The sequence below is a fragment of the Myxocyprinus asiaticus genome, chromosome 33, assembly GCF_019703515.2.
Source record: "Myxocyprinus asiaticus isolate MX2 ecotype Aquarium Trade chromosome 33, UBuf_Myxa_2, whole genome shotgun sequence".
NCBI classification, from domain to species: domain Eukaryota; kingdom Metazoa; phylum Chordata; class Actinopteri; order Cypriniformes; family Catostomidae; genus Myxocyprinus; species Myxocyprinus asiaticus.
Window position 1 is genome coordinate 25,000,397 of NC_059376.1, and position 27,844 is coordinate 25,028,240.

The following is a 27,844-nucleotide window of genomic DNA, read 5'->3' on the forward strand; positions in this document are numbered from 1 at the left end:
TTTATTTATTATTATTATTATTATTATTATACTATTCCTCATTATCAGTTCAATAACAATGCAACAGTAAGTTGTATTGCTTTAGCTTCAAAATTTCCCCTTTGAGGTTACAACATTACGATCAAATTAATGGAGAAACTCACGGTTGTTCTTGTGTCCGGATTCTGTTGCACCACACAGCGATTGTGGGGCCGTTCAGTAGTACTGCGCATGCGCGATTTTCAAAGCTTCCTTATTACATAGAGTGGATGGGAAACTCAAACACCACTTATACAATTGAGTCTATGGAGCCATTCAGACCTCTCCATGCTGCTAACTGAATCGGGATCGCAAGTCACAGTAGGACAGCGCTCAAGAATATCCGGAGAAGGTGAATGAAACGCGCAGGTATGTGTTTAAAGGACGCATACAGGCATAATGTGTGAACCACATGGTCCTTCTGGAGAGGTGTTCCATTTAACTCTGCACCTTGGGCTTTAACAGAAGAACACGCCGGCTACAATTAATTAACCCGATATCTAGAGGGCGCAAACTCTCTTTTTTGTCTAGGTTCTCGCTGTTCAATGTTGCGGGACAGTTATATCATTCGAAGATGTCGCAGTACACATAGACCTGCTGATCGAGAGATTGTGCCCATTTAACGCAAGCTGGTGGATGGTTGATTATGTGGGTTTGTTTCCCACCACCATCGTAACAGAGAGCCCCTTTCTTTGTAGCACGTTGTTCCATACTCTCTATTTCGGCTGCATCGCTATGGCGCGCCTGTGTCACGCGCTCACGTGAGCTCTTGAAACCTTCGTCTCACCACAGAAAACTTACCTTCTTTGTGATTGTTTTAATTGACATCTTACTATAATTAAGTTTTAATTTGTGTTTGAGGCTGATTCTCAAAACCAAGTGAGTTTTGTGGGCATAAAAGCGCGTGTTGTTGGGCATACAATGCCCTAAATTTCTGTCTAGGTAGGCAACTTACAAGGTTTTTAAACTCTCAGTATCTCTCATCCAGATAGAGCAGAAAAAAATGTTTTAATATGTCCCAATGTCAAAATGGAATCTTGCAAATAGAAAATGAATTTTATTGCAGGTGAAAGTTTTAAGTTCTCTGAATGTATTACTACCCTCAATGGTTAAAACACAGTAATTTCCAACCTTTGTACTGAGGTTAAATACAGGTCACAAAGTTACTTTAAATTGAATCAAACCATCCCTTACTAGTTTGTCTAGCATGGAGAAGAACAATAGTTTGTTTCAGTTTGAAATCAGTAGAATTTCAAAAGCCATCTGTTGCTATTTCAGTGCACAAGTTCAACTTTGTCCTCAGTTTAAGAGTGTGAAGATCTGATATTGAGCTCATATTAAAGAAACAGTAGTCATTAACCCTTTTTTGTCTTTTTCTACACTTCGATTAGCAGTTTGTTTTGCTCTTGTTGGCATGTTGTGATACCACATTATATTAACTTTGAGTTTTGACTGTCTTTTCACAGTTTGAGGTCCAATTGATCATACATGTGTTTTTTGTGGCAAGGTTCAGGGATCAGGACTGATTTGTAAAACTGATCAAAGGTTCAGACAAATGCTTAGGTTGTTGAAGGGAAGGGTAATACAAACATTCACTGTTGAAGGGTCACACAAGGCCAATCAGGGTACACAGTGACATACTGCCCATTCTTACTCTTCTCTATGACAGAAATAGTAAGAGTATGGTAGTATGACTTTCTGAACTCGGCCAAATGAATTGATATGTGTAGGCAGGGAATGTACCAATTTAAAGGGATAGTTTACTCAAAAATGGAAATTCTGTCACCATTCACTTATAGTCATATTGTTCCAAACTTGTATGACTTCATTTCTTCTGTGGAACACAAAAAGAGATGTTAGACCTCATTCACCTTTCACTTTAATTTAATGGAAAAAAATGATACATGAAAAGTAAAGTGTAGACATTCTGCCTTAGATCTCTTTTTGTGTACTACAAAAGCAAGCAAGTAAGTCATATGGGTTTGTAGCAACATGAGGAAGAGTAAATATTGAAAGAATTAAAGTTTTTTTAGTAAACTATCACTTTGTCTGCCAAACTGGCTACATCCTGTTTGTACACCATCATGGATATTAAGATTTCTTTTATACACTACAGGGAGTGTATGGTGATCTGGTGCTAAAGCGCTGTTGCTAAGACCAGCCACAAAGTGGTTAATTATAGTGTTTTTCTGTAATAGTTGTCTGGCAGGTCTGTGTGTATAGTTGTATAGGCACTGCTCAGTAGTCATGGCAAGACTGGTTAGTGTGTTCGTGTGTGTGTGTGAGGTGGCAACTGAAAACTTGAGAGGTCATTCTATTGTTGGCTCATGAATGCCAAAAGCTCACTGTTGCATGTCAGTTCAAATGGTTGTGACGATCGGTCTTGGCAGTAGTGTAGGGTGTATTGGGTAATTTAAAGACTATGGTTTGATTGGCCTGTAAAGATTAAATGCTCAAAAGGACAAAAAGTGATTACAAAATGAGCAGCCACACGCAAAGCTCTCTGAGCTTCAAGACATGGCACCACTCATTAGGTAGAGAGTGAGGAGCCTTGTGTAAGTCAAGGTTAAGAATGAAGGTAATTTGAATGAGAATGGAGAACAAGGGGAGGTTTGTAGGTTTGGGGGCAGTGTGTCTGGCTATTCTGCTGTTCACTTGGCAGTAAATGTTGTTTCTGTTGATATGCAGATGCTCAAAGGCTTCAACTTCCTTAACTTTGAGCCTCCTCATGTTTAAGGAATATTCAGGGTTCAAGTTAAGCTCAATCAACAACATTTGTGGCATAATGTTGATTACCAAAAAAAAAAAACGCTTTACAACTCGCTCCTTTAATAAAAAAAAAAAAAAAAATGCAATAATTGAGGTTGCAGTGAGTCATTTACAATGGAAGAGAATGGGGCTGATTTTTGGAGCGTTTAAAGGCAGAAATGTGAAGCTTATTATTTTATGAAAGCACTTATATTAATTCTGTTTAAACTCCTGTATTATTACATCGTTTTAGGGTTTTCAACGTTACATCGTCATAGCAACAATGTTGAAAAACTGGATATAACTTTACACCGATTAGTAAGCAATTTCATCAAACTAAAATCATGTTAACATGTTTGTCTTGTGGCTATACTTTTGAAACGGAGTATTTTTTACATTTATCAGATTGGCCCTATTCATTTCCATTGTATGTGCCTCTCTGTAACCCAGATTTTTTTTTTAAGAATAGGATTGACAAGTCATAATTTTTGTGGTAATCAACATTATGCCACAAACATTGTAAACTGAGCTTAAGTTGTATTGAAACTGGAATACTCCTTTAACTTTTAGTGTGCTTTAGTGAAATTTTGCCCCGTCAGAGCCCTGAGGATACAGATGTGGTATTAGGAAGAAACCAATGAACGACAGGGGTGTGTTTAAACCCGCCTCTCACACCTCAAGGTTTTGTGTTATGTGTAAGTATACCTGTGAGCATTTTTTTTTATAGTATTTTCCTATTACTGTGTACATGCTCGTTTCACTATTTAATAATTTATTAGATTCATAAGAACTTTCCTATGAATGAGTGATTTGGGGCAATCTTTCAAATTTTTCGGTATGCAGTCCCAGTAAAATATTGAGCTGAACTGTTTGCAGAAGCGAATAACTGCTGTGTGTGTGTGTACTTTATTCATGTTTGTTTGCATGAATACAGCATACATTGGTACCAGCCTTGCTACTATGTTAAAAGTGAGAGCAGAGGAATTGGGAAAAATGGGATTGCTGATACACCTTTACAAGCCCTTAATGCTTCACTGAATAATGGAACTTGTTGTTCACACAATTGAAAATGCAAGTCAGCAAAAACTTTACACACTGAACACGCACTGATATCTGGCTGAAGGCGACACACATTATGCGGCAAGGAAATTTGATTCACGAGTTCAGTTGTTATCTGTCACAGATGTTGGGCGTTCTCAGATTTCTTAAGAACAGGACATTTGTGAGGGTTTCTTAAGAGTTGTTGCAAAATCTAAAAAATGATTAAGCAGGGACATCACTAGGTCAAGGATGTTCTCTACTTTTTTTATGAATTTTGAAAAGAAAAACCTCAAAGGAATTTCAAAAAAGGATTGCTCTTCAAAGCATACAAATTCATATTGTATTCTTACTTTCCCCATCTTTCTGACCATTAACACCCGAACGTTGACGCTTGTGTATTTTCTAGGCTGATCCAAGTGATTTAAAAAAATTAGATGCAGCCAATTGCCATGTGTCTATTGACTTTAGTGAAAGATATTTGACTGAGCACAAAGACCTAAATAATTAGATTTGGTCTCTCATGATAATAGCAGCTATAGAGTGGCTGGCTGGTCAGCAGATGTCTACAGCACACAGAGCTCTAAAGCTGTAATTGGCCCCATTTAAACACACAGTCATAGTAGCTAAGTGGATGACATATGGCTTATTGCGTCATAAATTTTCCCCTCTTGTTTTATTCATCATTTTTTATTTTATACCGTCAATGCCTCTTCTGCTTGGGGGTTTAAACATTCCAGACCAGGAAGATGCGTTGTGTTTACAGATGTTTTGATAGAGATTGGATTGAAGGTTTATTTAGAGTCATTAAAACAATTTATTAGACATTCTTGGAATTTTGTTGCTCTTTAAAGTATCTCAGAAATGCAAACTGATCATGGCCAGCACATATAAACCTTCAGGCTTGATGGATTTATTCTGGGTTATATGTCCTGGTCAGCCAGTGCCAAAATGGATTGGTGTTGACTGGAAGATCCAATTCTACAAACTTATGTGAACAAGTTGGTCATTTCGAGTTGGAAGGTATAGCCTGAATGTCATAATAGATGAAGGTTATCGATCAGAGACTGTGTTGATGTGTTATTCATTTCAGACTAATTTAGCCTCATTAGCCTACATTCATGTTTTGTGGCATATGCCAGCTTAAAGGAGACAATATGGTGTTTGTGATAGTTACTCAAGTAGATGCCCTTTTGAAAACGAAATACATAAAATACTGTAACAAATAGAGTATCACTAGAGTTTTAAGGATCAGGCACCGCATTTCATATTTGTATTCAGATATTATAATAATTTTCTGCCATTTCTATATGCTGCTATAGTAACAATGTAGGCATCAGCATGATGCGAAGTGACTTTCCAAGTGATTTGTCCTCTACTGATGTGCTAAATTCAAGCTAAGCAGGATACAGCAGAAGTAACGGAGGACGATATCTGGGTCTTGGCCATGTGGATTTTGGCGGGAAAATTGTAAGTGACGGTCACATGTAGTTCTGATGACAGTAGTGACCTTGCCAGATGGTTTTTATTACCATACTCTCAACAGTATTTCCTACCCACCACAGGTATTTCATATCAAATACCTGTTGTGTCCTGAATAACGAAAAGAACAATTGAATTCTGATCAGACTTTGTTCAGACTACTGTTCAGTAGGACTGAACGATTTGGACAAAACATTTTTTTAATTGCTATTATTTTGAAAAAAATATGTGATTTGAACTGCGATATGATTAACAACAACAAAAAAAATAGTGTTTAATTTTGACCAAAATTATGTAATGGGCAAACATGCTCTACTGCCAATAGAAATACTGTTCAAGAAAGGGTGTTCACTAGGAATGTCTTAAAATAGCCTATTAATACACCGATTATTGATCTGCACATTATTTTCTCTATACGCTTTTGAGGCTTTGATATATTAACATTAGCCGATATTTAAATTAGAAGCCTAATTTGTGTGCTTTCCAATTCACTATCAGTTGACCCTTCTTTTAATGTAGTCCGGCATAATAGCTTTAAGAAACCACAAGGGGGTAATATATAATTTACTGTAGTTAATACTAAAGCCGGTTGCACACCCGACGAGAAATGTCCCGGGTAGGACAAGGCACAGGTATTACACACAGGAAATGTCAATGCGTTGCAGGTGGCAGTCCAAAGTTGTGAATCTAGTCACCATACACACAATTTACAAATGTTTTTATGCTTCTTCAAGAATGAACAAAGGGATGTTGATGAGTTTGCAGGTTAGTATGTGTAACTGTGGAAACTGTATGATTAGAACTAGTGACGTTTATTATGCAGTTTCTCTGTAAAAAGCCTTGAATGGTTAATTAAAAGAATCAAACCTCTAAAAGACATACATGTAACTGAAAAAAACAACAACAAAAAAAAACGCAAGAAATGTAAAAAATGTAGCTGAAAGATACTTGCACAATATATCATCCAGTGATGGCTAGAGGAAGTCTATGTCCTTTTGAAAATGATTTGGGTGAATTGAATGGAAAACCATGCAATTTGTGCTTCGCGGTCCTGTAGAATTTTGAGCAGCCTCGGAGTCGTAGCTGGCCACAGTACAGTGTTTCATTCACCCTCTCTCTCCTCAACAGTTCCCTGTAACTCTTAACTGTCTTTTCTAATGATAAAAAGGCAAATATCAATAAAACTAATATCATATACCATCAGCAAATATGTGCATATCTCGTTTAAACATGTAATAAACCAACCTCACACAACTTCAGCAGATCCAGCATCCTGTAGAACGCTCATAAATCTTCCTCTGAAGTACGTATTCTAACAGACTCTCCTCAACAGTCCCTGTAACCTTTTTAATGATAAGAGGCAAATATCAATAAAACTTCTATTATATACCATCTGCAATTATGCAGATATCTCGTTTAAAAAGATGCAATTCACAAACCTCACGAAAATACATTGTTTTTTTCCCGTCGAGCGCTCATCTAATATCTTTGAATATTAGCACGTATTGTATCAACCAGAATAAAAACATCAGCATCAAAAGTTCCTCTGATTCACAAATCATGACGGTCTGTCCGTGACAATCCAAGCAGGTGATCCAGGCTGTTTAAACTGTCAGTAGATTGGTGCTCACACTGGATCCGCACTAGCGCGTCAGTGCAACTTCAAAAGTAAAAACACTTCACGTGTGCTATGAGTAAATGTCTTATTCACTATGCACTGTATGTGCAATTGGTTTGATTCTGTATTTTTTGAGAAAATGCGATTTGCTAACGTGGACGTGCCATCCATGGGTGCTGGACTGTTGTGAGTACTGTTATTTCCTTCTTCCTAATATATTAACAGTTTCTTAATGTGCAAATAAATTACTAAAATTTGATGACTAAACAGAAATCTGAAGAAACTGCTATCTACCATTTAAAATACAATATTCTTTTTTTAGATTCTTTTTTACAAAGTTAAAGTTGTGTGAAATTGATTAAATATATTGCTAAAGAGTTTATTAATTTTTAGCTATTTTGTTTTTTATTTACTATATTAAATTGTGTGATATAGTGTTGTCATGGTACTAAAATTTTGGTAGTCTTTACCGATACCAGTGAAATGTCACGGTTCTCGATACCAATTTCGTTACCACAGCATAAATATGCTAATGTTCTATTGAACACACCCATTTAGCCTATTTAAAATGATACGTTACAATGTAAATAATAAACGAAAAGAAATGCATGTTTCCGGGGGCCTAGGTAGCTCAGCGAGTCTTGACGCTGACTACCACCCCTGGAGTTGCAAGTTCGAATCCAGGGCGTGCTAAGTGACTCCAGCCAGGTCTCCTAAGCAACCAAATTGGCCCAGTTGGTAAGGTGGGTAGAGTCACGTTGGGTTAACCACCTCGTGGTCGCTATAATGTGGTTCTCGCTCTCGGTGGGGCGCGTGGATGCCGCAGAGAATAGCGTGAAGCCTCTGCACATACTACGTCTCCGCGTTAACGTGCTCAACAAGCCACGTGAGAAGATGTGCGGATTGACGCGGAGGCAACTGAGAGTCACTACGCCACCACGAGGACTTAAGAGCGCATTGGGAATTGGGCATTCCACATTGGGGAGAAAATCAAAAGAGAAATGCATGTTTCCTTCGAGTGTTTCTCAATCAAGGATGCATTGTTTAAGTGTTAAGTAGCTCCCATCATGTTCTCGTTATACTGTCCTTGGTAGTGTTGTTCAAAGTCCAGTATATCCTGATGGAAGCGCTCGCCTTGCTCCTTCGAGTACGCTCCCATGTTCTCCTTGAATTTATCAAGATGAGCATCAAGGATATGGACTTTGAGGGACATCCTACAGCCCATTGTGCCATAGTTCTTCACCAGATTCCAGCAGTCTTGCTTGTGATATATTGCTTTATTATTATGTATTATCATTACAGTGAATATTAAATTTAACTATACATTTGTAATATATTTCTATCACAATGTCTTCAATTTCAGGGCTCTAGCATATTTTGAAACATGCTTTTATTATGACTGTTTTGTTTTTGTGTTTTTGCTTTCCAGATAAACAGTTTGTGACACATTTAAGTCACGTCTGAAATCTCATCTCTTTACACTGGCCTTTGAGTCTGACAAATGAAGTGTAGGACACAGTTTTGTATTGTTTGTATTTTGTGTTTTAGATTACTGGTGTTTGTGTGTGGTCATTTTTAAATATTCTGTTTTAAATTATATTACTGTGAAGCACTTTAGTCAACTCTGTTGTTTTAAATGCTTTTTTGAATAAAGTTGAGTTGAGATTAAAGCTCAAATGCTGTGATTTAATTATATAAATATATAGTTTGCATATGCAGTGTGGTTCACAGTAGATTAGTACTCTGCTCTGTCATCTGATACAACATGTCATGAATGATTCTCAATGTCTGTGGAGTTTCCAGTGTATGAGCAGTCGGATTTATACATTCATTCAAAATATGCATTTCTTCCACAGTGTTGTTAAAAGTACCTGTACTTCGGTACCAAGTTTGTACTAAAATAAAAATATGTAACGATACCATTGTTTCTGCAGTACCGATAGTACAGAGTACAGACTCTGTCCGGTACACGCGCACAGTATGATTGACATACGACAGCTTTAAAATGCTCACAAGCTTATTTGACTATGTACTCTGTTACTGCTTTTACACTGAAATAGAAAATTGATCACATTAAAATTCTGACATGTCCTAGAGTGATTTATTAAACCGCTAAAGGCTGCAATCTTATTGTGGATGAGCTGCGTACTTTGAATAAATCTGACTGCTCATCCACTAGAAACTCCACAGACATTGAGAATCAACGAGGAGGAGGGCTAGCCGGGCCGTGCTGTGCATGGTGCTGAATCAGCTGATCAGTGGGAGAGCGAGATAAGGGGTGGCCAGAGACGCCGGTTTGAGAGAGAGTGACATGCGTTGCATGTGTGTCTGTTTATGGTTAAGTTCATTGTTTGAGTTCATTTATGCATTAAAAGTTTGTTGATTGTTCAGCCAGTTCCCGCCGCCTCCTTTCCTATCCTTTACCTGTTACAGCGTTGTATCAGATGACAGAGCAGTGCACTAATCTACTGTAAAGCACATATTACATGTAGACTATATATTTAAATAATTAAATCACAGCATTTGCGCTTTAATCTCAACTCAACTTTATTTAAATAGCATTTAAAACAACAGAGTTGACCAAAGAACTGCTTATCCGGTGAAGTGAAGCTTCCAGCAAAAAAACATGTAAAAATAAAAGCACTATTTATAATAAAAGCTAGATGGCTGAAATTGAAGAAACAGTGACAAAAATATATTGCAACGGTATAATAAAATGTAATATTCACTGTAATAATAATAATAATAATAATTAAGCACTATATCACAAGCAAGACTGTTGTTAAAAGTTTGGCAAAAAAATGCAGTGACATGTTGAAAAGTTCTATTTTCACTTGTTAAAAGTTAAGAATTAATTAGACATCATTTTGATGATGAAATTAAATAAAAATGTATAACATGGAGTTCTGGAAAATAATTATAAAAATAATTAATAAATTATTAAAAATAACTAAACCATTGTGTTCAATAGAACATTATCATATTGGCATATATTTGTTTCGGAATCGAAATAGGTATCGAGAAATGTGAAATTTCACTGGTATCGGTACCGACTACTGAAATTTTACTTCCACCTTAAGAGGCCGTTTACACAATGTTTTCAACTAAAACGGAAAACTTTTTATGCGTTTTGGCTGTTCGTTTAGACGATAACGGCGTTTTGGGGCCTGAAAACACAAACATTTGAAAACGGGTTTCAAAGTGCCAGTTTTTGAAAACAATGCCGTTATCGTCTCTGTGTAAACATACAAAAACGCGAATTTGTGAAAAGGATGACATCATGCGCACGTGTATTACGTGTTCAGTCTGTAGGCATGCGCGCAAGTACTTCAAAACAATGCGTGAGACATTCAGAACTACAATGGCAGACTACAGGACTGTGTTTGTGCTGCTCAAGATTTTGAGTTTATTGACGCCTCTCCAGCAAAGTGTAGATTTACTGCATCACTACTATGACCAGCGATCGCCATCTTCATTGTTTGTATTCAGCGCTCTGTGGATGAATGCTTATGTGCGCAGGCGCGTAGTGTTTCTTTACAAAGTGACATGGCCAACCACTGGCCTGGCATGCATAATACAGTGTTTTTAGTCGTTTTCGCGGATCCGTGTGAACCGGGATCGTTTTGACAACGTTGTCGTCTGTACGCGAAACTTTTCAAAAATGCAAAGGAAAAACTTTTCCATTTTTAGTACATGGTTGTCATGTAAATGTACCCTAAGATTGCAGCCTTTAGCAGTTTAATAAATCACTCTAGGACATGTCATGATTTGAATTTCAGTGTAAGGAGTAACAGAACACGCACTCAAAATGAAAAAAAATGTTCTCCCCTTTTTCTCCTCAATTTGGAATGCCCAATTCCCAATGCTCTCTAAGTTCTTGTGGTGGCGTAGTGACTCGCCTCAATCCGGCTGGCAGAGGATGAACCTCAGTTGCCTCCGCAGCTGAGACCGTCAATCCGTGCATCTTATCACGTGGCTTGTTAAGTGCGTTACCGCGGAGACATAGAGTGCGTGGAGGCTTCATGCCATTCTCCATGGTATCCACGCACAACGCACCCCACCGAGAGCGAACCACATTATAGCGACCACGAGGAGGTTACCCCAGGTGACTCTACCCTCACTAGCAACCAGGCCAATTTGGTTGCTTTGGAGACCTGACTGGATTTGAACTCTTGACTCCAGGGGTGGTAGTCAGTGTCTTTACTCGCTGAGCTACCCAGGCTCCCCCAAAATGAGCAATTTTAAGCAGTCGTGTGTCAGTCATATTGCGCCTCGGTACTACTGGTACTGCAGTAACACTGGGATCGTTACATCTTTTTAAAATTTTAGTATTGACTTGGTACCGAAGTACTGGTACTTTTGACAATACTAATATGACATCGGCATTGTATCGGCCTATCGGCCACCCTGCTCTCTGGATATTGGCATTGGCCATTAAAAAAAACATAGGTTGATCACTAGTATAGGGACTGTGGGAGGTGCTGTAGCCTGTGATTAGTCAAAAACGTATGATTCACAAAGCATTGAGAAAGGAGAGGTGTCCACAGCCACCATTAGTAAACAAACTAGCAGCTAGTCTGCTATTCAGAGGATTGTGCTAATTTGACAATTCCCTTAGAAATAACATATAACAAAGTATTCAAAGAGAATCACCCATTTCACGTGTGTGTGTGTGTGTGTGTGTGTGTGTGAGTTCACTACTGTTTGTACTGTGTGACAATACAGAAAATAAAGTGATTTCTGGATTACTACATCAAATTTTTCCTGGGATTATGGAATAAATAATAATTTGATGTTTATCGAGAGTGGGTAATTTAACTTATTTATTTTCAACATGGTGTCCACTGCGTTCAGCGTGTGCTTCATGCCTTTTGCCGTCTCGACTCTCACTCTGGCTGCAGCACAGAGCACCACATGCGTGGCTCTCAAGCCCAGTTTAAACTAACCTGAAGACACAGGCTGTATCTGAAAACTGGAAAATGCTGCCTTTGGAGGCTGTATAAGAATGGATGAAGGTAGGATGAAATAAGGTGTTTTTTAAAATGTTCAGAGAGTTCCGCTCATCCAAAACCGCTGTTGTTTATACAATTAACTGATTAGACAGCTACCTACGTTTTCTGACGCAGCCAAAGTTTGTATAAAACAGCCCTAACAAAAGTGTAACTCCGGTGTTGTTGATTTTGTTGTTGTTGCTAAGGAATCGTGTGTGCAAACAATGTCACAAGAAAAATTTCGATACTACATGCCATCACTATGGTGGTTACTTTGAGTGCGAATGAAAGGGGTGAAAAGTCTCCACTGTTGTCCCGTTCCTCTTAAGAATCCTCATCTAGAAAGTTAATAAGGGAAAAGTACCAGGACTGTAGGTGGGAAAGGGCCTATTTTATCTATTCACTGGGTACCTGTTTTTGTCTACTTTGTGATAGGGTATTTATGTAACATTTTCTTAAACTGCATGCTGCATAGCTATGTGGGCCTTTAACTGGCAGAAGCTTTTACTATGGCGGTACACTGAAGAAAGACATTTCTGTTTGTTGTAGAGTTGACAATGGCCTTTTAATGCAGAGAAATGCTTTCATCAACTCTTTTGTCCACAAAAACTCGGTGGTATTAGGTTACTTTAGATATATGGATAGTAAATTTTAGTGGCCAAGCATATTTGGAATTACACGTGCTATAGAATGCAACAGTCTGGTTCCGTAAGTAAAAATCCCATACATTTTCCCATAGACTAATTGATTTTCAACAATAATGCCCACTCCAGTAATGCACGGTCTCCCTTCACCCTTAAACTAATAAATATATATATATATATATATGTGTGTACATACCAGAATATTTTTTAATAAACTTAAAATATATTGTTTCTATACTTTTAGGTCAACAACCTAAAATCAATTGTTTTATACATTCTCATCATTTTTATTTCATTACATCATTCGCAATGCTTCATGGCATTGTAGTTCGTGCCCTCATAAGAGAAGGAAAGTACACCATCTTGTACCTTTTGTCTTTTTGTCCTTTTTTTCAAATACTTTTTTTGCTTCAAAACAAAGTTTGTAACATTGTGATTCACCACAAAATAATTAAAATAAAGGATTTGGGGAGATTTCAGTAGGGCCCTACTTAAAAAAACACTTAAGGAATGCATACTTAATTGAGAAACACTTGGAAAGAAACATGCATTTCTTTTAATTTCTTATTTACATAATTTTTTTTACTTTAGGCTAAAGGAGTATGTTCAGCAGCACATTACCATATTAGCACATGTTTGCTGTGGTATCAAAATAGGTATCGAGAACCATGACATTTTAATGGAATCGGTATCGACTATTGATATTTTGGTATCATGACAACACTACTCTGAGGTGGTAAAACTGATGCACTACTGCTGACTGTTAGTGGTGATCTGAGGCTTGATTCAATACTTCAAAAGCAAAAGGACATTCAGTATCATCTTCTGACCGAGGACTAGTCAGCGTCCTGCAGTCCCCAGTGGGAAAATATTTGCCCGTACCCTCTAACTGCTGAGAGTCTGACTGATGAACTCTCATCTACATTGGAAAGCAGTTCAGGATATCAGCAGATTCTCATGAAACGGCCAAACCAGTAGCCAGTCCAACACTGCAGTCACAGTAGAAAAGAGCACTTCAGGGTTTAATTGGACCATACAAAATCATGCTGGGATATTTAGGCCATATTCACTTTTTAATATTAGCTTGGAATTTATGTTCCTTAAAAGGAACCTTTAGTTGATTTTGGAGAAATTAAAATTAGCAGTTTAAATATGGATGGATCACGGTGGTCGACTAATCGTCCAATAACTGATTAGATGATTAGAGAGGTTGACCAGTTTGTATAGATTTTTATTAATGCTGTATTTCATATAATACTGATTTTTAGTAGTTGTGATTTTATTAGGATGAAGACAATCTTACGGTTTGCATGATAAAACCCTCTCTGAAAAGTTGCGTCTTTTAAATTCATGCCCTTTAAAGTGCTGCTGAAGGCATTGCTCCAAAAAAGGTGTGGGAGCTCCAAATTGCCAGCAAAGATATAGGGAGCCCCTAACCGTCTGTGGAGGTGTCGCCTCCTTTTGGAGTTCGTGCAACCCCCTTTTGGAGATTCCACGCCCTATTTTGGAGATTCCACCTGCATTTGTAGCTCTCCGGCCTGCAGCTATACCTTCTTGGCTGCTACAGCCATACACATTCAGATGGACATCATTTGACCATTGAATTGTGTCTTGCAATGTATTGAAGCATGCCATCATGAGCGTAACATTTTTTTAGATGACGTGTCAAGATAAGTCCAACATATTAAAATGTGTCTCGAAACCCCAAATTGAGAATAGATGCTAAGGATGGCTGTAAAACATTCACATGCCCACAGCAAGTGATGTCCTTTTGTTATACTTTCGTTGCAGCCGAGTGGGCCGGCTCACTGAACATTTGCTTGACTGTTTGAGAATCTGCACACTCTTTCTCTGCTGGTTCCGCCTATCGGCTGGAGTTTATTTTGTAGAGTATTACACCTTCAGGACAGTTTTATGGATAAATCTACACACTCTTTGTGCTTATTCCACCTATTGGCTGGAGTTTGTTTTATAGATTATCTTTTGCTGTGTAATTCTGTCTCACAAAATTTGTATAGAAACACCAGACTTGAGCAATCCATCGGCAAAGTTGTCGCGAGGGTTCTCGTAGGCGTGCATGGACTGTGAGTTTGGAGGGATGGATGCCAGTTGGTGCTGTCGTGCACATTTTTCTTTTTTCTGTTTGTTCTGGGGGATGTTCGGGCTTTGATTGTTGCACTAATTTTGGAGTGTGGTTTTTATAATCGTGTTTTTGACATTCAATCTATTTTTTCTTATGTCAAATGTTAATATGAGTGGACTGTCTCTCTCCACGTGGAATCTGAATTTGCTGGGGCACCCTATAAAAAGAAGGAATGTTATTTCTCTTAAGCATAAGAAATATGATATAATGTTTCTTCAAGAAATGCGTCTTTGTCCACAGGAAGCTGAAAAATTTGGGAGGATATGGGGTGGGCATGTTTTCTTTAGTGCTGGCTCAAGTAAGAGCAGGGGAGTCATTACGCTGATAAGTAAAAATCTACAATTCAAATATCTCAAACAGAGTAAAGATAAAATGGGAAGAGTCATTATTGTTTTAGCTGAAATTCAGGGGCAAAGTCTTATCTTGGCTAATATTTATGCATCTAAAGTTGATGATCAGGGCTTTTTATAGATCTTGAAGTGATGTTGCAAGCCACTGGCACCCCTCATGGTATAATATTGGGAGGAGACTAATCTTTTTATGGACTCAGTCCTTGACCATAGTGAAGCAAAAGTGTGCAAGCCCCCTAGAGCAACATTGACACTTCAAAGGATGTGTAGAAATCTTGGTCTTGCAGATGTTTGGAGACTTTTGAACCCTTCTGGGGGGGGAACTGTATTTTTTGGGGTGTGTGTAATTGTTTGAGGGGAAGGGTTATAATTTTATATTATTTGATTCCATAGGCACTACGTATGTGTGTATGTATGTATGTGTGTGTATAATTATTTTTTATTATTATCTATGTCTTGCTGCTGTTTTTGTATTGTTTTTGTATTGTTGTACACTGGAAGCTCCTGTCACCAAGACAAATTCCTTGTATGTGTAAGCATACTTGGTAATAAAGCTGATTCTGATTTTCTGTTATGTCTATTAAAGTTGTTGTATGGAATCAATAAAAATTGTTAATTAAAAAAAAAAAAGGATGTGTAATGTTAAATTTTACAATCTCGTTGTTATGATGTTATGCTGGTTAATCCTATAAATTTGGTAAATGGCATTTAATCCCTGATATTACATTACAATCATGTTAACACTTGTAATGTTTACATTTTGGGACGATACTTTTGGAAAAAGTGTCTTAATGTTTATGGGCTAGTACCATTCACTTCCATTTTAATTGCCTTTCTGTAACCGCAATTTTTTGTTATATTTTTTTTAATGAGCAAAGGATGTTGATGTGTTTTTGGGAAAAAAAAAAGAAAAAGTGGAGCTCAACTTGTACCGAACCTGGAACATTGGCTGATTTGCACATCCCTAGTTTTTAAACAACAGGATGTGATTAGAAATCATTACCCCACAAATAAGGACACAACAGTGATGGTGTAACACTGTTGTTCTGCTTTTAAATCCATTTTTGAACCCTGAATATTACAACACAGAAAGGTTCTTTAGTAACCAGATGCATTCATATTTGGTCATACACTTTATCAGTGATTTATAAATTAATGTACACCAGTTAAGCTACACTGCCCTTATGGGTGCATATGCAAAGTCAGCGGAAAACAAAAACGCTTATTTAAGACGTCTTGAGGTCATAACACACCCATACCTCAGAATTTCCACTCTCAGATTTAAGATAGATTAAATGCATGTGTATTAAAAGAGCAGCAGGGGTAATGCATGGGTCTAATGTCTTATGTAGGAGGTGATCTGACTCTTGCTGATTTGGTATTCTGCTGGGGTTTTTGTCCCTAACCTCAGTGGCCTCACTGATTATTTCCTTCATTATGAAGGCCATGGCAAAACGGCACCGATTTATATTTGTTTCTGCTGGCCGGTTAAGCCAGTAGATCAGATTTGTACTTGCCCTGACAATATTTTTACAGTTCTGTTAACTGGCCCAAAACTATACTGTTGAGCCCTGCAAAGTAACTGTACTTTTCTAAGCATGCCTCTGCTTTTATTTTGGTTCTGTTACACCTGCTGTGAGCTTTCCAGTATTTCTCACTGGAAACCGCTGTGTGTTGTGTAGTCAGAAAACCCCAAATCAGCAACCTCCTTTTAGAAGGGACAGTTTAAATGATTGACATACTTGTGGACTTGTGGCTCAATCATCACCTCATTGAGCAACCAAAAAGAGGTTAGTCTGCATCCATCAAAACAACATCACAGGGAAGTTGGAGAGCCTTGTATCATGACAGTCACAATTATCTGTCTGTTCTTGGAACAATCCAGCTAGTGTGTGTATGAGCTTTATTGTGTGTATGAGCTTGACTGTGTGCAGATGCTTGTACATTTAGGGGCATTAGTACAAGAGACTGACATCACATACTGGATTGAAATATTCCACACACACACATCCATGTTCTTGCGCTAGGCTTTTTTTGGACTAAGGATTTGGGAAGGCGGTTTAAGTAGTTGTTTATTTTATGTTGTGTAAATATTAGCCCTATTCATACAGAGATATATGCTCTCTTCCTTTGAAGGAATGTGAATATGCAACTCTTTCTGATGTCAAACTGTCTGTGGGAATTTGACTTGAACAGGGAGTGAGAGGCAGTCAGGCCTTTATCCTATCCTGAAAGGTGCTTCTTTGAAAATGACATTTTTGTCTGTATATTTGCTGATATACACTATCATCTATCCATCCATCCATCCATCCATCCATCCATCCATTGATTGTAAGTTCCATTAGCTCAATACAATAAGTTAAGCAAACTCAAAAATATTGACTATTAACTTGCATTTTTAAGTACAGCTGTCCAGAATTTTCAGTGTTCTTAAAAAAATAATATAAAAGATATTCTTTATTAAGCAGATCTACATTTCTACATAAGATCATGTGTCAGCCCCACCAAGGTAATAAATAATTGGTCCAACTTGAAAAGATGTGTAGGTAACAAGTACTTCAAACTTTTAGATTTAAAGTCAACTGTATAACTTAAGAAACTTCATCAAAGTGAACAGTAATCATCCTGATGGTGACTTTTAAAAAAACTTTTACAGCAAAACATAATTAAAAATACAGCTAAAACATCTATTAATTCAAAAACAAAGTTCTACTTTCACCACCAAACTTGACTTTTGTATGTGCTCACTTTAAAAAAAAAAATTAAAATTAAACTTTTATTCCACTCAAGTTTACTTTTATTGATTTTAAGTAATCTTGACAACAGTCTACATTAGTTTTATCAACTTGTAAAAATTAAGCTTATCTGCCAAAATTGAAGTTGGATTTTTTTTTTTACACCGTATTTTTTCTAAAAGATTGTAATGCATGACAAATGCATGTGGGGGACTTCTGATTCATTTGGAACGGACATCTTGAACTCATGCCATTATTGCTATAGAAGTATAAATGAGAAGCACTACTACAACATCTCTATCTTAATACTCTTAGACTAGTACTCAAGTCACAAAGAGGATACAAAAAGAAAATGTAAAGGCCAAATTAAAACCAATCTTCACATTAGCTGGGTTTCCATCCATGTATTTTTATTCACATTTTAGGATGTCGCATAAAAACTGCTGGATGGAAACCCCAAAATGCGAGAAAAAAAAAATCTACAAAATGCACATTCAAAATTGTATGATTTAGGTGGATACATTTTTATTTGATAAGAAGAAATGTGCATAAACTATGATGGAAACTTATTTACCAAATAAACTCCTATTGAATTTATTAGGAATACAAGATGGGATTTGGGGGGGAGCCTGGGTAGCTCAGCGAGTAAAGACGCTGACTACCACCCCTGGAGTCGCGAGTTCGAATCCAGGGCGTGCTGAGTGACTCCAGCCAGGTCTCCTAAGCAACCTAATTGGCCTGGTTGCTAGGGAGGGTAGAGTCACATAGGGTAACTTCCTTGTGGTCACTATAATGTGATTCTCGGTGGGGCGTGTGGTGAGTTGTGCGTGGACGCGCTCAACAAGCCATGTGAGTGTCACATGCGCTTTCTCTGGAGCATGCAAGTGCACGCAAGTCCAGCATGCTTCCCGATATTTACAGGTGCAGAGCAGGATAAGTCTCACTACTCAATCTTTTTTGATCCAGGAAACCCCCCCCCCCAAAAAAAACATCTCCACAGAAAGGGATGACTCCCAAACAAGTCAATAAAATGAAGAGGAACATGTTATTAAAACAGGTGTGACATCTGTGAGCATCAAAAAAAGACATGTAACTGAAAAATTAGTTCATAACTGGACTAACCAGCTGACCAATGTTGCTCTGGTCATCCTGAAATAACGATGTCTAGAAAATCCAAAGCTTGCATTGTGTTTGCAGTTCAAATAAGTCAAATACAATCTTGAACTGTGTGGAAGAGCAGGTTTATTGAGACTTTTTAAATAAAATTTATAGATCCTCATGGTAAAGTCATATGGCTTGAACACACACACATTGTGCTCCCAAAACTGTGTGACATGCTGTTGCTTTTTACATGAGACTAAGTTCTTTACAGTGTTTTTCCTGTGTGTTCTAAACCGTGAGTATTTTAAAAGGGTCACAGTGGCAACAATTTCTCCGGAAGTGACTATTTTGTTCTTTTGAACACGGGATGGAAATGCTGCTTTATGCACACATTTTTTTTGCAATAGCATGGTTTTTCGCACAAATAACTTTCACAACTTGATTGGAAACATAGCTATTGTTGCTTAGCCTAATTGTAATGCCAGAAAAATCATTAAATAGTCAACATATATCATCCAATGCAGCCAATTCACCAAAAATTACCCCTCACTGCACCACTTTCACCAACTTTTACACAAAACTGCTACCAATTACGGCCAAAGTATACTTTGGTTTTCTACGGACTAGTATGTCTTGCACCCTGTGCATGTGACCTAAATTTTGTCATCAGCACAGTAGCCTAGGTTTTCAAGACATGCGGCCAGTCCTCGTCTTTCCACATTGTCTGTGCATGCACATGCCGTTGACTTCGCTAAAAGAGTATTACAAAGCAGTTGTAGTGTGTATGCATTGAATGCGTCTGTCTGGACTTGTGGTCAAAATTATATATACTTTGAAAGCCTGAGTGCTGGACCGTATGCTATACGGGGGGTCACCCAGAAAAGCCAATTTGTTTTTTTATTGAATGGCAGGAGAGTGTAGTCCGCCATATTTTCATTTTGTTCTGATGTGTGTCAGCAGAAATTCGATACTGTACATGACAATTGACTGTAAATGGCTGTGATCCTGCTTATACCAATGACATTGTCCAAAACTGGTTTTATTTAGCATAGAATAAAAATAAAAAACATCACAAACAACCCTCACCCTCCATTTACCCTACAGCTAAAACAGCTAAGCAGTCTCATTCTATAGTACACAAGTTCTCCCACATATGACTTAGAATAGTTGCTTCATAACAGTTATTTGAGTGCTAATGTAAGCAGCTCTCTGCCTGAGCCAACAGAGTGAGACTTAATTAAAATGGAACTGATTACCCCCTCTCTCTTTATCCTTTCTGATATATGACCCCTGATTCTCTGGAGGCCCTGGGAGAGTGATTTAGCCTTGACCAACCCAAACACACATAACCAGTCTGGGACTATGACTTTCACGCTCAAATGAACGTATTCTGTGCTCTGCTGCCTGAGAGACTCTGCCCACCGGAGTTTGTGTGTGTGTAGGCATCTGAGCCCACATCTCTGTTCTCCAAGTTGACTGCAGTTTGATCTTATGTCAGATTGTGGCTGTGTTTGAGTGGAGAATTATCAGTCCGAAAGTCTTGTATGTTTATCTGTTTTGATGTAAGCTTGGTTAAAGTGTAACAGACTGCATAGCTGTTATGCTCAAACTACACACTGTTTACTGTTTGTGTGCAAGTGTGTGTGTTCGTTCACACTTGGCACTCACATGTTGTACTTTTGCTCTGTCTGCATGGATAGTTTTCCTTGTACTGGATCTCATCAAAGTGTTGACTACAACAGAATCTGACAAACACATCAAAGGGTTGACTTTTTTTTTTATTTTTTTTTTTTTTTTTATGCCAGTAAAGTGATCTAATATATTCATCTTTCTCACATGGGAGTCTATGGCTCTGTTCCATAGCTTAGTGAGCTTCGTAGGAAGGCAGCATTTTAAGGCATCGGGCATTTAAGGTGCCCACAACATGGACACTGTTCCAAAAGTAGGTAGCATTATTTTGCTGTATGTTTTATTATTCTAGATGTATATTAGTAAAGCTGGCTCTACACTAGCAGACTCCGAACAACTCGAATTGGGTGGGGGGTGTCACACTCATTGACTGTTTTCACTAATCTTGCCCTCCTAGTCAGTGAGCCTGTCACATTTACCATTTAAAAACTGAGGGAAGGTGTCACCCTTAACGACTGCCTTTGACTTTTCTCAGTGCTTCACTGTCAAGTCCCATTTTCACAGCCAATCAACCTGAAGCTTGCGGAAATAAGAGCAAGAGCTCAGCCTCCACACAAAACATGAAAACAGGCAAACATGAACAGCAAGCAGTGTTTTGCGGCAGTGGCTGCAGTTTCTGTTTTATTATTTCTGGTTACACGCAGAAAAAAATAGAAAGCAGCGAAAGTGTTGGGCAAGACCACACTTACGCGGCTGTGGACAATATGGCTTAACAGTTCTTCTGCAGGAATTGGAGGTAAGAATGTGACCATAACAGTCGCTTTTATTTACCGGTACAAATGTGAATGTTTATAAATCAGTATTAATCGATTAATGTATTGTCACCGTGTATGGGTTTATTTTGCGATAATGACTGGCTAACAACTATTTATTGCACAACTATATAGAAACAAAGATTAACTAGACCGGTCATTATCAAAATTTGGTGATAAACATGTTCCTTGACTTTTCAGTCATGAAAAAGATTTCAAATAGTCAAAAAACCCATTTAAAAGGCATCATTCTATAACCTAACCTTTTGTTGATTAAAACAAAATGGTTTGGCTTGAAACATATATTTAAATTTGGCAATTATTTGAGGGGTTAAAAAACCCTTGTCCTCTTAATCTGGTACACAAATTGTATGACATTTACTATTTTTATTTTTTTACTTTTTTTGTCTTCTCAGATCAAGCATTAGTGCAAGGCCTAACAAGTGTGTAAAAAAGCAAAACAAAATAAGGTGCTTTTTCATGCTTTTTCTGCAGAAAAAAATTGCTTCAGTCCTGCGGCAAAAATAAAAAACACTGTACATGAACTGCACTCATTGGTCACTGCCTTGGTGTTGTGTTCCCGCCCCACCCACAGCCAGTGATAATTTCAAGCAAGCCAGATGTGTATTTTCAGTGTTTCAAGGCATTAACTAAGCTGAGAGTCCAGACAGCCAAGTGATTAACACCTCCTGCTGAGAGGTGCTAATGGGTGCTCTGGCTCCATCTGCCTGGCCAGTGATTGTTAAAGGGCATTCAGTAGTTCTCTAGCTAGCGTTAGTATTGCTGCTCTTCATGTACTTTAAGTACCGATATGACAGTGGTGTTAGACGCTGTACTGCCATCTATAAGCATGATCGTCTCTGCTGCCCCCGCCAGCTTTGTAATAGTATTTGCACCTGGAAAATGTCGGAGTTTAAGGTAATTTCTAAAGTTATTTATTACTACTTTAATATAATTGCTTTACCTAAAAACAAACATCAGAATTCAAGCAAACAGACTTCTACAGTTAAGGACAGATTATTTTTGTCCCTCATATCAATAATATTTGGAGACTGTCTATGTTTCACGTTATTTCTAAAGACAGTTATTACCTTTATTAGAGAACTGCTTAGCGTGAAATAAACCTCAATTATCTAGCGATACAGAATGTTATGGTAAAGGAAAGATTAGAATTGTTTTTGATGATCAAATTTAGCATGTCCATTAATACTGTATTTGAAGAACTTTTGTTTCCAAGCAAACCAACGTCATGGTTTACTCAATCCACAACAATCGCTGTGCCAAGCTATTAAACAAATGAAGACATATGCCATTTTATAGAGGTGGAGGTATATGGGTCCCCCTTACTATATCTGTGATAACAAAGAAAATAAAATTACATGTTGCGTTTGTAAACACCACTGAAAACTGTCCATTACTAACATACGTTGACTACACACGTAATTTTAAAAAGTTCGAGGGAAAATTGTATGAGTTTTCTGTATATTCCACTGATACTATTTTAGAGAATGGCCTAAACAATTTAATGTCTTACCTGTCCAACAAAACAGACCTTTCCATCATCAGATCTTTCCAACTTGTGTATGCCGTACCGATGTTTACTCTAGTTTTTTGCCTTTTGTCTTTCTGTCTTCTTGCTTTGGACCTTTTTCGCTGCTTCTGCAGTACGGCTACTGAATCTCCTGTTGTCTCTGCTTCTAAAGCATGATAATAAGTATGTTCCATTGTGTTCTTTTTGCTCTGCATAACCAAACAACACTGCACCAAGCATAGTCAAGCATATCTACGTAGGCGGCAGCCAATGAGCGCGAGGATTTTCTTCTTCGACGTGTAGTGAAACACAGCGGACCATGTTATTTCAACATGGCGAAACACATTGAAGGGGTGACCTGCACCATGTATAATAAAATTCCTTGTTATAGAAAACTATTATGAGTACAGTCTTAATCTCATGTTAGTGTTCACCATTCAGATCACTCTTCACAAAAACACAATTCATTTGTTAATGTGTAAAACTTTTTAAATTAGCCCCAAATTACTGACTGTACCTTTAATGAAGCTAACACCTGAAAATCATTGGAAAAATCAGCTAGTGTAGAGCCATCTTAAACTTGTATTTCATTCAATATCAAAAAGTAAAAGTATCGGGGGGAAAAAATTTATACAAAATTGATTATTGTACCCAATATTTGTATGTACTCTGTATATTTATGCTTTATTGAAGTATCACCTGTTGCTATTAGCTTAGCAAAATGCTAACGTCAAACTCCAGATTTAAATAAATTGTAATTGAGTTAAGTCCCCTGTGCAGAGCACAATTTATGTAAAAGTTGCTGCCCATGTAGTGTTCTAAATCAGTCACTTATGAGGTTCCATTATGGTTAGTATGCTGCCTTAGTAAAGAGCAAGGAAGGTTATTGGCTTTAGAACAAAACTGGGACCCGTTACACATGGTATAAAGATGTGTTTTGGCCAATCAGTATGAAATGGGACAATGACAAAGACAGGTGTAAATGGGGTCAAAAACATTTTAAGATTTGTCCATTTCAGCTACATTCGGACTCTGAGATGGTCGAATGTTTTGAATGCATATTACCACATGGTGCTTGTAGTTAACAAACTGCTTATCTGTTTGAATGCGTTCAAAAAAAGAGCAAAGTGCTGCCTACTCCCCTGCCAATCAACCGATGCACTAAATAAGAGTTTAAACTTTTACATACAGTTTTCAAAGGAATTGTCACCTTGCGATTTATCATGCAGTAATACACTAACATGGTCATTGGTTTACAATATGTTGTCATGAAATCAGAGACCCTTTCCTTAATCTAAACAAGTAGTCAAAATAGACATATTATGACCAGGTGTAAACTGTTGTGTCTCGCCTGTCCACTTGTGATTGGATCGCTTGAAACGCATCTTAATACCAGGTGTAAAGGCCAGAGCTTTTGTTTTTTGTGTGTCTTTGTATGATTTCTTATAAATATCTTTATTTCTCTCTCTCTCTGGCCACAGACTGATCCATCTGATCCTTCTCTTCATCATCGACCCCATCTTCGTGTGTGTAAGGAGATGCCGCCTGCGACAGGAGGGCCGGTGGGATACACACCTCCGGAGGGCGGCTGGGGCTGGGCAGTGGTTGTAGGGGCCTTCATCAGCATTGGGTTCTCCTACGCTTTCCCCAAGTCCATCACAGTGTTCTTCAAAGAGATCGAGGTGATCTTTAATGCCACGAGCAGCCAAGTGTCATGGATCTCATCAATCATGCTGGCTGTCATGTATGGAGGAGGTCAGTCTCTTTTACAAATATCTTTTGTACAGAGAGGCAGCTCACGAGGTTTTGGAATAGAGTTTGTTTTTGCTGTGGTTATGCTCTGGTAGAGTAAAGTAATCTTGGATCTGAAACACAGCTGTGTTTAAACTCTGGCCTGCTGTTTGCTTCTGCTGCGCTGCTAATGCTCACAGGGAGACTGAACATATGCGTGTGTTTGCATGAATCCTCCCAAGTTTTCATACACTTGTTAAAGGAATAGTTCACCCAAAATTAAAAATTCTCTCATCATTTACTCACCCTCATGCCATCCCAGATGTGTACAACGTTCTACTGCAGAACACAAATTAAGATTTTTATAAGGATATTTCAGCTCTGTAGGTCCATGCAATGCAATTGAATGGATGCCAAAATTGACACTCCAAAAAGCACAAAGGCAGCATAAAAGTAATCCGTATGACTCCAGTATTTTAATCCATATCTTCAGAAGGGATATGATAGGTGTGGGTAAGAAACAGACCAATATGTTAGTCCATTTTTTGCTAGAAATTCTTCTCTCTGCTCAGTAGGGGGCGTATGCATTAAGAATGTGAATTACCAAAAACAGAAGAAAAAAAATTTACTTAAATATTGATCTGTTTCTCACACACATCAGATCGCTTCTGGGTACATTGATTTAACCACTGGAGTTTTATGGATTACTCTGATGCTGACTTAAGTCGTTTTTTGAGCTTTCAAATTTTGGCACCCATTCTCTTGCATTGTATGGATCTACAGCACTGAGATATTCTTCTAAAAAAAATCTTCATTTGTGTTCTGCTGAAGAAAGAAAGTCATACACATCTGGAATGGCATGAGGGTGAGTAAATGATGAGAATTTAAATTTTTGGGTGAACTAATCATTTAAGGTGATTAGGGACATAATGGGTGTCAACTATTGTTCAGAATGCAATGTCATCACAACATTAAACCAGTCAGTCACTGTTTATTGTACAGTCTGGAAAGCAAGGCAAAAGAAAAGGCATGAAAGAAATGTACTTGAGTACTAAGTATTCAGATTATTTGACAGATTTGGCAGATAGTCCGAACTCAATCCAGTCATATTAGTTTAAGTCTGCTAAATAAGGGACATTTTGCTTCAAGGGTAACAGAGTTGCTTAGTCACATGATGTCGCACTAGAAGGGATTCAGCAGTGCAAATATTAGTCATACGGAAATGTGTTCAGTCAAGTACCATGTTGACGTGGGTGAGGGTAGTGTCAGATGATGATGTCACTTCCTGGAGTATAAATGTCTGTGGTTTCTTACACACACACACACACACACACACACACACACACACACACACACACACACACACGAATATGTAAATATACAATGACTACATATTGAACATGTGCTTCAGCACGTAGCCTGACTTCAACAAAGAGGTTCTTCCATAGTTATAGTCACCTATAACCTGAGAGAGGTCAAGAAGAGGGAGCACTGTTTTTCTGTTGAATTTCATACCTAGTAAACACCTAGTTGGTATGTGATTGAGTGTTTTTTTTTTTTTTTTTTTTTTTTTTTTTTTTGGTCTGGAAAGTGAATGTTTGAAAGTTTTGTTTTTATATGGTTCGAGTATGTCCTGTCATAACCATTTTGATGAGTGAGTGAGTATGAATGAAAGTTTGATACTTGCTTGAGTGTGTTGGGTGTAGTCACCTTTGATTTTAAGTATAAATGATTATTTTAGACTTATTTTTCTGATGCATTGCGATCATTTGTACGATCTCAATATCGATTCTTTTTTTTTTTTTCTGATTAACAATTTTTATTGATTCACATAAATGTACCTCAGAACAAAACATATATACATAGAATCAAACTTAACCCCAACTATTACTCCTCCCCCTCCCAATCCCACCCTAACCCCAGCAACATAAGTGGTCTTAAATGACATAGACACACACACACACACACACACACACACACACACACACACACACACAAATACATAAAATAAACAAATAAAAAAAAACACAACAACAATCACACATCCACAAATGACAAATACCCGCCCCATTTCTCCACAAACACTTTATACCTCCCCGTTCCTCTGAATGTAACTTCCTCAAAGCCCGCCACCCTTCCCATCTCAGAGCACCACTCCTGAAAAGAGGGTGCTCCAGCCAACCTCCAGCCCCTTAAAATGATCTGCCTGGCAATCATGACACTGGTTAAGACCCAATTATTTATGTGTCTACTTACAATGTCAATGACTGCCCCATCACCCAAGATACAGAGTCTGGGGCAGAATAATACCTGAATACCTAACACCTCGCATACCAGGCTCCGCACCTTTAACCAAAACTTTTGAATTTCAACACACCCCCAAAAGTCATGGGTTAAATCTCCATACTCTGATTGGCATCTCCAGCAGGTGGGTGTCTTTAAGACCAAGCCTATACAATTTAGAGGGGGTCCAATAGAACCGATGTAAAATCTTGAATTGTATAAGGCGCACCCTTGCATCTCTAGATGCAGTTTTATGTTTTTTTTTCAATCCTAGCCCATTCTCCCTCCTCCAATTCCAGGTCTAAATCCCTCTCCCATAATCTTTTGAGAGTGGTTGAGACTCCGTCCCCCAGACTCTGAATTAATAAGGAGTAATACACTGATGCCGCATGGCCTTTTCCAAAAGCAGAAATCACCTCTCCCAGAGTATCTGCCGCTCTAGGGGGGTGTATGCTATTCCTAAAAATAGTACAGAGCAAGTGTCGTAGCTGAAGATACCTAAAAAAAAAAAAACTGAGATCTGGGGATCCCAAAATATTGAACCAAATTTTCAAAGGATCTCATCACACCACTCTCATAAAGATCACCGAGTGTATTAACCCCCCCATGCAATCCACTCAGACCAACAAAAAGGGGACTTATTAATGCATAGTTTGGGGTTTAGCTATAGGCTCGAGGCAACATTTAGATAAATATCTTTAAACTTAAACACACTGGACACTTTTGTCCATACTGAGTGCAAATGTGAAATAACGGGTGTGATTTAACTTCTCTGGTTAGTTTGATGGAAAGGCTTTGCAATGGCAAAATAGGGGGCAAGAAGTTCTTGTTCAGTGCAAAACCAGGGAGGGTCTCTTTCAGGTGGAAGCGACCAATGAGACAAATGTTTGAGACCGAATGCATAATAGTAAAACAGAATATTTGGTAGGCCTAGCCCACCTTTGTCCATCGGCCTATGTAACTTATTTAACCTCGCACGCTTACCATTCC

At 38.0% G+C, this 27,844-nt stretch overlaps 1 protein-coding gene across 2 annotated transcripts in view; it reads left to right on the top strand.

Moving 5' to 3' along the window:
* The first annotated feature begins 238 nt into the window (after positions 1-238).
* LOC127424122 (monocarboxylate transporter 1-like) overlaps positions 239-27,844 on the top strand; it is a 48,835-nt gene continuing 21,229 nt past the window's right edge. Inside the window, exons 1-2 of one of the 2 annotated variants that reach the window (XM_051669034.1) lie at positions 239-387; positions 24,322-24,595. In XM_051669034.1, coding sequence (XP_051524994.1) covers positions 24,379-24,595 — 217 coding nt within the window. In that variant the 5' untranslated portion in view covers positions 239-387; positions 24,322-24,378. The remainder of the gene's footprint in view (positions 388-24,321; positions 24,596-27,844) is intronic. The other variant, XM_051669035.1, reaches the window with a different exon arrangement.